Source organism: Gobius niger (genome assembly GCF_951799975.1).
Source record: "Gobius niger genome assembly, chromosome: 22".
Lineage (NCBI taxonomy): Eukaryota > Metazoa > Chordata > Actinopteri > Gobiiformes > Gobiidae > Gobius > Gobius niger.
The window spans coordinates 12,871,711-12,884,010 of record NC_136873.1 but is presented as its reverse complement, the minus strand read 5'-3'; the positions used below and the strand labels follow the sequence as shown (position 1 = coordinate 12,884,010).

Below are 12,300 nucleotides of genomic sequence, written 5' to 3'. Positions count from 1 at the left end.
GCGGCTAGTTAGCAACGTTAGCCTGTATCTTGTAAACACTGCAGACGCTGCAGCACTAACAACATTTAGCTCTGGTTAAATCCAGCTCAGACTCTGGTTTAGGGAGTGTCGTCTGTAATAAAGTCAGCTCCATGTGGATTATTGTATTTTCACTACAAAATTCTCCAGTTTGTTGCTATTTTCTCTCCTCAGTGGAGCTGTGTCCTGTAAGTGGTATCGGCTTCTGGTATCGGGACCTCGTGTATGAGTCGTGGTATCGGTTCATCCCTACTTATAATATAAAGCGCACTTGCCTTGTGGTTTCTACGGAAGTGTCACATCCGCACTTGCGTCGTAAGTGTGGACAGGGTTTATATATCAAGACATGTCGTCGCCATTTGAAAGATATATCCATGGTTTTCTGTGTGAAAAAGAGCTCCATAGGTCGTGGCCATTTTTAATTCTGAGTCTGTGGGTGCTGCGTCGGTCTTTGTCATAGAAATGCATTATTCCTGGAGTTTAGCGACTTATTGTAGCTGTCGTCACTCAGTTCTGCAGCTCGTGTGACGACGCGCTGTGAGAAAGTACTGGTCGACAACATTTCACTTAACTGTATTAAAGTGGTTCCTAACCTGGGGCCCTGGGAATGCAGACGTCATAGGGGATTTTCATTATTTGAGCAAAAAAAACATCGAATCTGACTGAGAAAAGACTACGGGTGCATCAAACACTCAAACTTCAGTATATTTGTTTGAAATAAGTCATTCTTGAGTCATTGGTAGTGGCCATACGTTTGGGAACCACTGGTCTGCACAGGCGGGTTTATAGTGAATCAGGTTTCGACGAGGGTGGATGTTCGGACACAGCCATTGGTTTATGTTTTTGTAATAACTCTTAATCCTGGACAGTAACATCAGTGCTGTCCTTCATGTCCTGCATCTTTTACATTCAAAATGAGCAGGTTCTCGATAGCAGAGAACGGCGAGTAACTGTTCCATAGAGTCATTTTAAACATTTTGCATTTAAAATACCTTATATTTGAGCAGCATCAGCTTCGTGGTTGTATAAGCTACGCGGCGGCGGAGTGATCTGCTAGAAAATAGTCCCTCAAAATGCGATCATTCATGTGATGCAGGTCAGTTATATTCCAAACATTATTCTATGGACACAGACATTTATATGGTTAGTCTGGTGTTATAAGTGATTTGCCTCAGGTGCTCTGTGGAGCGGGTCACACTGTTTAATGCAGGCTAGCTGATACCATAGAAATGCACTAGCCTTGCACTAGCCTAGCGCCACGAAACTCTTCAAATATAAGAACTGCATGAATTACAAAAAAAAAATCTCCAGAAATCAGCAACACTCTGGATAACTAGGAAATGAGGCCCTATGTCAGATACGGGTTCCTTTATTTAATCATGTGTTTGTGTTTTGTTACAGATTTGTGTCCATTCAACACACAGGAACATTTATTCTGAGCTGAGGACATTTTAATGAAGTTGTCGTTGATCTCGTTTCAATTTTCCACTTTTTGAATCCTGTTTTTCCTCCTGGTTTATGTGAATTTAAACTCTGTCCTCCAGTTAAAGATCAGTCTTGCTGCTTGACGGCTGATATTCGTAATAAATTCATGGACACATGTCGCTCTGTTTCACACGTGTGCCCTGTGTTCTGCAGGAAACCACATTCTGCCCGATGAGGACCTGGCTGCCTTCCACTGGAGCCTTCTGGGACCAGAGCACCCTCTCGCTTCTCTCAAGGTGCAGCTTCAAAGAGACGTCTAGATTTCTCCATGTTTTGTTAGTTTTATGATGCCTGGAGCGACAGGTTGATGGTTTGACGCTCGCTGTGTGTCTCAGACTGTGGTACTTTGGATTATTCCAGTGATACTTGGGGTCATCTGCAATTTTGGAGCTCATTTATTTAGTTGGAGAATATTTATTATATTCTGTACTTAAAGGTTCACTAAAAAAAAGTTGATATTAATACGTAGTTGACCTTTCAGTGACCCGGCGGCTGCATGAGTGGTCAGCATGGCGCCTTAAAGCAGTACTAAGTAACGTGTTTACCTTAATAAATCCTTCCCGTAGTCCCTGTGGGGGTGATACAAGTGTTTATGGGATGATTGGAGGGTCTTTCATCGCCCCCTGGTGTCTCTGGCCAGAAAACCATGTTTGCATCTTCACTGCCACCGGACCAGAGTCACCAATACGCACTAATGGAATCACGAAGAAGAAGCTAACATGCTAATGGGCAAAGCTAACTGCGGGCTAGCGTCACTTTAAACAGTATTTACAGCCAAGTTTGAGTGAAAAAAAAAAATTCCATTGTGTAATTGGATGTATAATATCCCTCTGTCCCTTCGCCTTTTCTGTCAGCGTAGTATTTACTCTCCAAGACAATTAATAAGTTAAAGTGTAACTTGCTACGACACCTGCAGTTGCGCTTATGGCCTCTAGGGGCAAGAGTTACTTAGTACTGCTTTAAAAGCATTAAATTTAACCAAAAAAGTGCTAGTTTCAGTTTTCTTTATTCCTCGTGTTTTAAATTAGTCGCATAATATTTTTGTCAAAAGTTTGCCTTACAATAATGTTTCAGAATCAAAGTCTAAGACTGAAACTAAATTAAAATATGTTGTCAAAATTAACACTGAAAAAGATGGAGACTATCAGTTTAACTCTGCTGTCTCAGTTCAACACGGTCACATTTGACAGTTTAGAAGCATCGTACACAGGATTATAGCTGAGGCATTTTTAAAAATCAGACGGCAATATTGGTGGAGCACATCGGCCGGAGAAAAACCCTATCAGTCGACCCCAGGGATGAGCTGAAGCTGGTGTGACCACAACAGACGGTTCTCTTATGCGGTTTTTAAGAAAATGTCAAAATTCGGCTGTGTAAATGACCAAATTGAACAAATGCATTCAAGGAAGAGGTTTAAAAAGTCACATTAGAGGCCTGGCTAATGTGCAGAGGCAGCTCATTACATACATTTGTTGCAAACACAAAGGCCTGGCCTCCTCTTGAGCCTCTGATTGGTCTTTTTTACTTCACTCTTTCTCACGGCCTGCGGCTCCTCTGGCACTGTTTTCGGGGCAGTAAATGTGCTTTAAACCCACTCGAGTGGAGCCGGATATGCCTACATGTGGAGCGGGTCCAGAAAAGGGTTTTGTTTTGAGCCTAACGTTTTGTTCTTTCTCAGGTTCGGGCGCATCAGCTGGTGCTGCCGCCGTGTGAGGTGGTCATCAAAGCTGTGTCCGAGTACGTCTCCTCCATAAAAGACCTGAACAACCTGGACGCTATCGCCAAAGACGTCTTCAAACAGTCGCAGGTAACTAAGACTAAGTTGAAATTTTCAAGTTTGCCATTGTGTACTCACTACTGCCACCTCAGGTCTTACACGTAACTGCAGCAGTGACAGTGCAGGATTTTAGAGGCAGTTGTGGTGAACAGGTCTGAGCTCATTCTACACATTAGGACATGGCGGAACATGTAGGGGGAGGAAAATACTTAATTTGAACATGTTTTCTCAAAATTCTCCAAATCTAAAAGCTTCTTCAAAACAGAGGCAAAAAACGAGAAGAAAATGAGGATGAAAACGCAACAAAGATAAAAAGTGACCCAAAAAAGCGACAAAAATCCAGCAAAAAAAGACAAAAATCCAGCAAAAAAATGACAAAAATCCAACAAAAAAAGACAAAATCCAGCAGAAAAATGACAAAAATCCAGCAAAAAAAGACAAAAATCCAGCAAAAAAGACTAAAATCCAACAAAAAAATGACAAAAATCCAACAAAAAAAGACAAAATCCAGCAGAAAAAAGACAAAAATCCAGCAAAAAAAGACAAAAATCCAGCAAAAAAAAAGACAAAAATCCAGCACAAAAAAAGACAAAAATCCAGCAAAAAAAGACAAAAATCCAGCAAACAAAAAGACAAAAATCCAGCAAAAAAAGACAAAAATCCAGCAAAAAAAAAGACAAAAATCCAGCAAAAAAAGACAAAAATCCAGCAAAAAAAAGAAAAAAATCCAGCAAAAAAAAAGACAAAAATCCAGCAAAAAAAGTGACAAATCCAGCAAAAAAAGTGACAAAAACACATAAGGGAAATAAAAAGTGACGACAATGGCAAAGAGGAGAGAATGGATTTGGTTTTGGCGGGTGGTAAGCGGTTTATTGAAATATATAGTTTCACGTGCCGCTAGAGGGCACTGCAGGCTAACTGAGCGGCAGAAAGAAAGAGCAAGAAGCGAGACTAACCATTTAAATGTCTGTGTCCATAGAATAATGTCTGGAATATAACTGACCTTGCATCACATGAATGATCGCGTTTTGAGGGACTATTTTCTAGAAATCAGCAACACCCTTTAATGTCTTTTGTGCGTGTTATTCCTTCAGTCTTGATTATTCTGTCTTCGGTTTCCAGTCTCGAATGGAGGACAAGATTGAGCGTTTCAAAAAAGCTGTCGAGTATTTCTCCGCTGCCTCCAAACCTCGCTCTCCGAACATGGGCCACTCCGCCTTCATCCGTGAGTATCTGCGGCTCCGAGTCGGCGTCGGTGGAGGAGAGTCTAACGCTGCTTGTGTTCGCAGTGCCCGGGTTTGGGCCTTCTCCGTTCGGGGGGCCGCCGGGCCCCATGGGACCGATGCAGCCCGGAAAGAACCAGGTAGGTTAGAGACGTGAGCCTGGAGTTTCAGAAGGGAATGTTTAAAACCTTTAGGTATCCAGTGTTGGTGCTGTTACTTTTAAACGTTGCTTGTTAACCTCTTAACTCCCGCCTGAACCGAGAGGATCTTTTTCCTCACGTCGTCAGATTTTTTTTCCATCATTTTTTTGTTGGGTATTCAACTCATTTTTGTAACTTTATTTGTCATTTTTTTGTCACATTTTTGTCATTTTGTCGTCAATTTTTTATCACATTTTGGTCACATTTTTTTGTCATTTTTTGTAATTTTTTTTGTACTTTTTTGTCAATTTTTATCACATTTTTGTAATTTTTTGTCAAATTTTTATCACATTTTTGTGATTTTTTTGTTACATTTTGGTCGAATTTTTTGTCATTTTTTTGTCAAAATTTTGTAATTTTTTTGTCACTTTTTGTCACATTTTTGTAATTTTTTCGTAAATTTTTCATCCATTTTTTGTCATTTTTTTGTTACATTTTGGTCGAATTTTTTGTCATTTTTTTGTCATTTTTTGTCACAATTTTGTAATTTTTTTGTCACTTTTTGTCACTTTTTTGTCAATTTTTCTCACTTTTTTGTCACATTTCCATCATTGTTTTCGTCTCAGTTTTGTCGCTATTTTCACAGCTTTTTTCCAGAAGCTTTTGGACTGGGGTAAAGCCAAACTGGAGAAAATGTGCTCGGTTCAGGTGGGAGTTAAGGGGTTAAGTTTTCTTGTCACTCTTCTGGAGAACTCGTTGCTTTACTACAAAAGTAGCGTGTTATAGACTCCTGTGTTACCAATATTAAACATCTATATGGACGATTTTAATGTTTTGCCACGTCAAAGGCTCTATTGCAGAAATCAATCCACCTAAACATGAAGCAATCAAAGCTCAGAGAAGTAGATTTATTATTATGTGCAGGGAATTAAACGGCTTTAATGGTCATTAAACGGATTTGGTCAAAATGAAGGCCTCAAACATCATTAGGGGACAGTTTTTCAAAGGTAATCTGATTGAATTTTGGTTTTCAGATTGAATCAAATCTTGAAAATGGGTTGTTCAAAAGGGAAAGAAGGATTCTGAAATCTGAGCAGATCATGTAATCCAATCCTAGTTTTAATCTGGATCAAACCTTTGTGTTTAAAACATTTCAGTCCGATCTGGATAACGTTGATCCAAAAAAACAGGATTATCCTGATCCCGACACGGGCAGGATTTCAAGGTGGATTTCAGGAAGAAAATGGAGCAAAACTTTAAAATTGGTTTATACTTTTACTTCTAGTTTGCACTTGATTTGTTAAACTGTTACAGTGATGATGTAGATAAATTAGACATGGGCTAATGAAGCCTTTCAGTGTAGAAAAGTAAAGCTTTAATAATCTTGTCTATTACATCTGGATTCCAGCTGGTATTGACGTATCACTCAATGAGTTCAACTAAATTACAAAACAAGATGGTCCAAAACAAGCTCCACAAATCTTAAAGCTTCCCTCAGAACTGTTTTGGTGTTTTGTCAGTCCTTTCCGCTCCATTTTGTCAACAAAATACGGAACAGGAAGTGGAGCTGATTCGACCAATCAGAGAAGCATCTTTTTTTGTTCACTGTTTTTCCTGTAGAAGGTTTTGCTACAGCGCCCCCACAGGCGTGCAGAGGCGCTTTGCTTTTAAAATGTTGTTTCGATTGACAAAATGAAACCTTTATACTGTTCCTTCTCCCTCAGTTCGCCCCTCCCCCACAGGCTCCCGGGTTGAAGCCTCCGTTCCCGAACTCGCCGTTTGGCCCCGGCCCCGCGCTGTTCCAGGGCCCGCCCCCCTCCGACTGCAACGACTCGCTGTCAAACAAAATGGGCTTCTCCGATTGGTCGGCTCCTTACGATTCCACTCAGGGCGGGAACAGATTACCCAATCACCACGCAGGAACGCAGTCCGGCCCCTCCCCTTCGCCCTCCTCTTCATCGGACGGAGACGAGCCCAGCGACAGCAACGCAAAGTAAGCGGCGGAGAATGTTGTTGAAGCGCTAGTCGTGTTCTCGAAACTTCCCACAATGCATCTGGTGAAGCAGCGATGGCCGACATCTCCAAAAGCACTGCAGTGGTGATTATGGCCTCTAGGGGCAAGAGTTAATTAGTACTGCTTTAATTGATCAAAACAAAACATTTGCCGCTTAAATATTTACTCACAGTAGAAAAAGTATGTTTTTACTCAAGTTAAAGGAATATTCCACCGTTTTTCCACACTGAGATATGTTCTTACCATAGCTTTGACGAGTTCTTTAGGACCTGTCTGATCTTCAGTCACGTAAACACAGCGCAGACGGCGTTAGCATTTAGCCTCTCCCTCTCTCCTCTATAGCTCCAAAACAGGTCAAGATAGAAGCTACCAAGCTCTTCCACGTTTTCCCGATTTAAATATGGTTACGTGAAGTGTTCCACTACAAAGTATAATTACACAAAATTAAACAATGTGGATTTTCTAAGCGGATAAAAGGGGGAACTATATTGTAAGGCGTAATAATACCAGGAGTAGTTTGGCATCTGCACAGTAAAGTGAAGATTACTGCGTGGATTTCGAACTACTCCTCCTACGTTTATGTTCGATGTTTGAAATGTTAATTAATAAATGAACCTAATATTTCGACACAAATCTCGTTTTTCTTCGTTTTCCTGGTCGTCCGTTTTGCTCAAATAGAAATAAAGGCCTGTCTCTAATTGTGGCCTGGTTCCAATAAAGGCCTGGTCCTGGATGCACTTGAGTAAATAAAGGCCCCGGCCTATATTAGAGCATTTACGGTATTAAATTTAGTTAAATTTACTTGCAGTTTTAGTCGACTAAATCTAGACTAAAATTGAAGATAATTTTTTTACTAAATCTCGACTAAAATTTCATTTAATTTTACTATTTTTCTTTTTAACCAGAAAACGATTAATCCATGACTAAAATATAATCGATTAGTTGATGATTATTGTTGAACAGTTTCAAGCCTCTTTCCTACGTTAGCTGCTGACCTTAACTTGAACTATTAAGGCGAGGCACGGCAGGTGAAAGTATTGATTTTTCACACAGTGGTCGAAGTGGAGATTTTGATCTATTTTCCTCCCTTTACATCTTAGTTTTCATGTCAGATATAAAAATGATGATGTTTATTTTATGATGTTTTGTCTGCGAGGTGGGGGCGACCCGGAAGTAGCTGCTGCGCCGCGTAGAAAGTCCGTCTTTCCCGCGGGTTTTCATTCATAAATATTGACAGATTTTACATCCACGTGTCCTGCTAAGGGGCCCCGTGATGACGCTTTCACCCAAATATGGTGTTTTTCCTCCTACGAGACGCTGGAGCGGAAATAGGGAAGAACGGGCCGAGCATGAGCACTCGCTACAAAACTTCAGGGCTGGTTTTCTCTGAATGAGAGAAGCCGCACTCGGGCAGAGCCTGAGCCCTTATAGAAGCTCCAACAGACTCCAAACTTTTCAGTCTGAGACCTGACAATATTTTGAAGGTTTTTTCAGAAGGATTTTTTAATATCTAATTCCTAGCCTGATTTATTCAGCTTTGAAACCAAAAAAACAGGCGGAATTTGAGTTTTTACAGATTTTTTCACTGATGATTAGTTTATTGAAAAACTAAACAAAATATCCACAATCCCCTCTGAAAAAATCTCAATTTCAATCCATTATTTACATTTCGTTGCCCAAAATATAGGCATTTTTGGCCATTTTAATGCTCAAAATGCCTTATTTTTATGTGAAAACATAAAATGACAGAAAAAAATAAATTTTTTGCTCATATTTATATCTGTGATGTTCAGCAAAAGTTTAAAATTGATGTCTCTACATTTATTTTTTCCTCTATTCACCTGCAGTGTCTCGCCTTAAATGATTCATCGCTTCCGGTTTCAGGAAAAAAGGCAATAATTCAGGCTGTTCCTTCACTCATGTAAAAGTTGACTTGTGTAGATATTGAAATCCACATGTAGTTCTTTCCCAGAGGTTAATGTAGCTCAGCAAACTTCACACACCCTGAACGCCGTGTTGTTTTCAGCCATTTGACGGACAAGTCTCGGTGGGAGGAGCCATCTGCGAAGCCCGGCTCCGGCGCTGGAGACGCACCATCAGGAAACGGCCCGAGCTCCAACATCCCGTCGCTGCTGTCCATGGCCACGCGCAGCCACATGGACATCACCACACCCCCACTACCACAGGTACCGCTCTCACTCGTCCAGGGAGAACACATCGTCAGTCCAGTCCAGGCGACCATTTAGCCTCACTACAAGTGCAGGATTTAAAGCCATTCAAATCCGGGCCATAAATGTCATTAAAAAGCATTGAATTGGAAAAATATGACATCGCTCAACAATTTTTACTGATTAAGTTCATAGTAAACACCAAAATTATCACTAAAATATGTTTTGGAAACTCGAGAAATGAAATATGTGTGGGTTTATTTTAATGACATTAATTGAGGGGGATTTCAGATCATATTTAGTTTTTGAATAAACTTGTAAATAGTGTTTTTTTTCATTCATTTTGAAAATAGTGATGGGCGAGTGAAGCCTTGTAACACTTTGAGGTTTTCCCGCAAAACAGTGTTAATTTCGTCGACTGAAATATTTAGTCTTAATGTTAGTCAAAGTGATATTTTTGTGACTAAAATTGGACTAAAACTAAATGAAATGTTCCTCATGAGACTAAAACTATGACTAAAATGTCCAGATGTTTTAGTCGACCAAAAAAAAAGAAAGGGAGAGACTAAAATCATCCAAACTTCTATTGAGCGTCTGAAAGAGCCTCAGATCATGTAAATTCACTGCCAAATGAACAGGTTTGTGCTTTATTCATGTGGAGCAGCTCCATTAAGTCGAGGACCTTGATTAAATATGATTATAATGAATATTATCAATGCAAAGTCATCTTAAATTTAGTCGACTAAATTGACATGCAATTTAAAAAACTAGACTAAAATCAAAGTTTTTTTTTTAAGACTAAATCTCGACTAAAATCAAATTACATTTTAGTCAAAAGACTAAGACTAAAACTAAAATAACATATGTTGTCAAAATTAACACTGCTGCAAAAAAGTGTCGTAGCTTCGAGGTCTCTGAGCCGTTTCATTCTCTCTGAACACTGACCTCTTGTGGACAAACTTTATTATTGCGACTTCTCATAAACACGACTGAACCGACACAATCATGTGAAAGAGACGTTTCAAACAGACGTGGCAGTTTTATTGAGGTTTGATCAATAAGAGTTGATGAATAAGAGTCGTTTTCTTTGTAACGTGGGTCTGTGGGCGGAGCTCCAGTGGGCGGAGCTCCTGTGGGCAGGGCCTCAGTGGGCGGGGCCTCAGTCAACTGCACCTCTGCTGCTCAAAGGCAGGACATCAAAGCGCCATCTTTATATTTCATTCAGTCAGAGCTAGTTTTGGCTCTATTTGCTGTAGATGCTCCTTACGTTTCCTTCGCCTGATCAGCTCCACGCCTGCTTTAGTATCTGTTCAAAAGCAGGACTTTGTAAAGAATAAGAAAATATATAACGTGTAAAATGTATTCTGGCCCACAGCAGTGTTGATTTTGACAACATATTTTAATTTGGTTTTACTCTTTTGACTAAAATGTACTTCAATTTTAGTCGAGATTTAGTCAAAAAAAATTGTTTCAATTTTAGTCTAGTGTTATTCGACTAAATTTAAAACTACATTAGTGGACTTTGCATTGATAATATTCATTCTAATCATATTTAATGTTGTTCCTCTGCTTCATGGAGCTGCTCCACATGAACAAAGCTCAGAGCTGATCCTTTGGCAGAGAATTTCCATGATCTGAGGCTCTTTCAGACGGTCAACAGAAGTTTGGATGATTTTAGTCTCTCCTTTTCATTTTTATTTAGTCTTATTTTAGTTGACTAAAATATCTGGACATTTTAGCCATAGTTTTAGTCTCATGAACAACTTTTAATTTAGTTTTAGTCCAATTTTAGTCGTCAGAAATATCACTTTGACTAAAATTAAGACTAAATATTTTAGTCGACAAAATTAACACTGGCCCACAGCCACTTTCTCCACATGAACACAGTTAAATGGGAAGTGGGGGAAATACAGCACATTTATTTATCTATCACTAATGATTTACATCACTATGGACAAGGAAGATCAGGCAGTTCTGTTTCCAGGTGAATGTTAGAGCCCCATACCTGAAAACGAAAAAGAAAGAGTTTTTCCTGCAGTGCCTAAACCGAAAACCGTCCTCAGCCGACTTACTGTGCGAGTTTGAAGCTCTGGTTCTCCTGTGACGCAGGTGAGCGCGGAGGTGCTGCGTGTGGCCGAGCACAGACACAGAAGAGGACTCATGTATCCACAGATCTACCACATCCTCACCAAGGTACGCCGCACCTGCATATTCCCACCACCAGGGGCGCTGGAGTGTGTCTGTAAGCCTAGTTAACTCTGAGGGTTTTGGTACTAGGGTTACGATACTGAAACATAATGCTCATAGTTCATCAGAGTTCATCAAACGGAACTCCCTCCAGGATTTCACAGGCCGTTTTTCCAAAAGTTTTGATGAGAAGTTGTATTTTTACATTAATATAACACTTTTTTGACCAGCTGTTTTTGTTAACCTCTTAACTCCCGCCTGAACCGAGAGGATGTTTTCCTCACGTCATCAGATTTTTTTCCCCTCATTTTTTTGTTGGGTATTCAACTCATTTTTTTTATCACATTTTTGTCATTTTTTGGTCATTTTTTTGTAATTTTTTCGTCAATTTTGTATCACATTTTTGTCATTTTTTGTCACATTTAAAAAAATTAAAAAAAAGTCAAATTTTTATCACATTTTTTGACATTTTTTTTTTTGAATTAAATTTTTTTTTTAATTCGTCATTTTTTTATCCAATTTTCATTTTTTTGTCACATTTTTGTATTTTTTGGGTCAAATTTTATCAAATTTTTGTCACATTTTTGTATTTTTTTGTCAGTTTTGTCATTTTTTCATCCATTTTTTGTCACTTTTTTGTCAATGTTTTCTCACTTTTTTCTCACATTTCCATCATTGTTTTCGTCTCAGTTTTGTTGCTATTTTCACAGCTTTTTTCCAGAAGCTTTTGGACTGGGGGTAAAGCCAAACTGGAGAAAATGTGCTCTGTTCAGGTGGGAGTTAAGGGGTTAATTGGCCCCGGTTCAACAGCAGCGTGAATCTAAAGTCCTCATCACAAATAAAGAACCACACAGTGAATACGCTGCATTTATGTGTCTGATAATGTCCTGTTCCAAATATAGGTCCAGTTGACAAAGCTATGAGATTTGTAATGGTTACGATTGAAAGCGTCCAAAGCAGGCACTGATAAAAATATATCTTTAGATCTAATTTAGAGATGCTTTTGTTGCAGGGACAGAATTAACCTCTTAACTCCCACCTGAACCGAGCACATTTTCTCCAGTTTGGCTTTACCCCAGTCCAAAAGCTTCTGGGAAAAAGCTGCGAAAATAGCAACAAAATTGAGATGAAAACAATGATGGAAATGTGACAAAAAAGTGACGAAACATTGATGAAAAAGTGGCAAAAATGTCACAAAAATGTCAAGAAATTGACACAATGTGACAAAAAAATTACAAAAATGTGATAAAAATTTGACACAAAAATGACAAAAAATGTGACAAAAAAA

At 39.3% G+C, this 12,300-nt stretch overlaps 1 protein-coding gene across 1 annotated transcript in view; it reads left to right on the top strand.

The window, feature by feature from the left end:
- Positions 1-12,300, top strand: part of fam120c (family with sequence similarity 120 member C) — a 31,753-nt gene that overhangs the window by 9,814 nt on the left and 9,639 nt on the right. Inside the window, exons 3-9 of the mRNA XM_079580855.1 lie at positions 1,657-1,739; positions 3,182-3,310; positions 4,403-4,505; positions 4,570-4,643; positions 6,368-6,636; positions 8,684-8,843; positions 10,935-11,018. Of these exons, the coding sequence (XP_079436981.1) occupies positions 1,657-1,739; positions 3,182-3,310; positions 4,403-4,505; positions 4,570-4,643; positions 6,368-6,636; positions 8,684-8,843; positions 10,935-11,018 (902 nt within the window). The remainder of the gene's footprint in view (positions 1-1,656; positions 1,740-3,181; positions 3,311-4,402; positions 4,506-4,569; positions 4,644-6,367; positions 6,637-8,683; positions 8,844-10,934; positions 11,019-12,300) is intronic.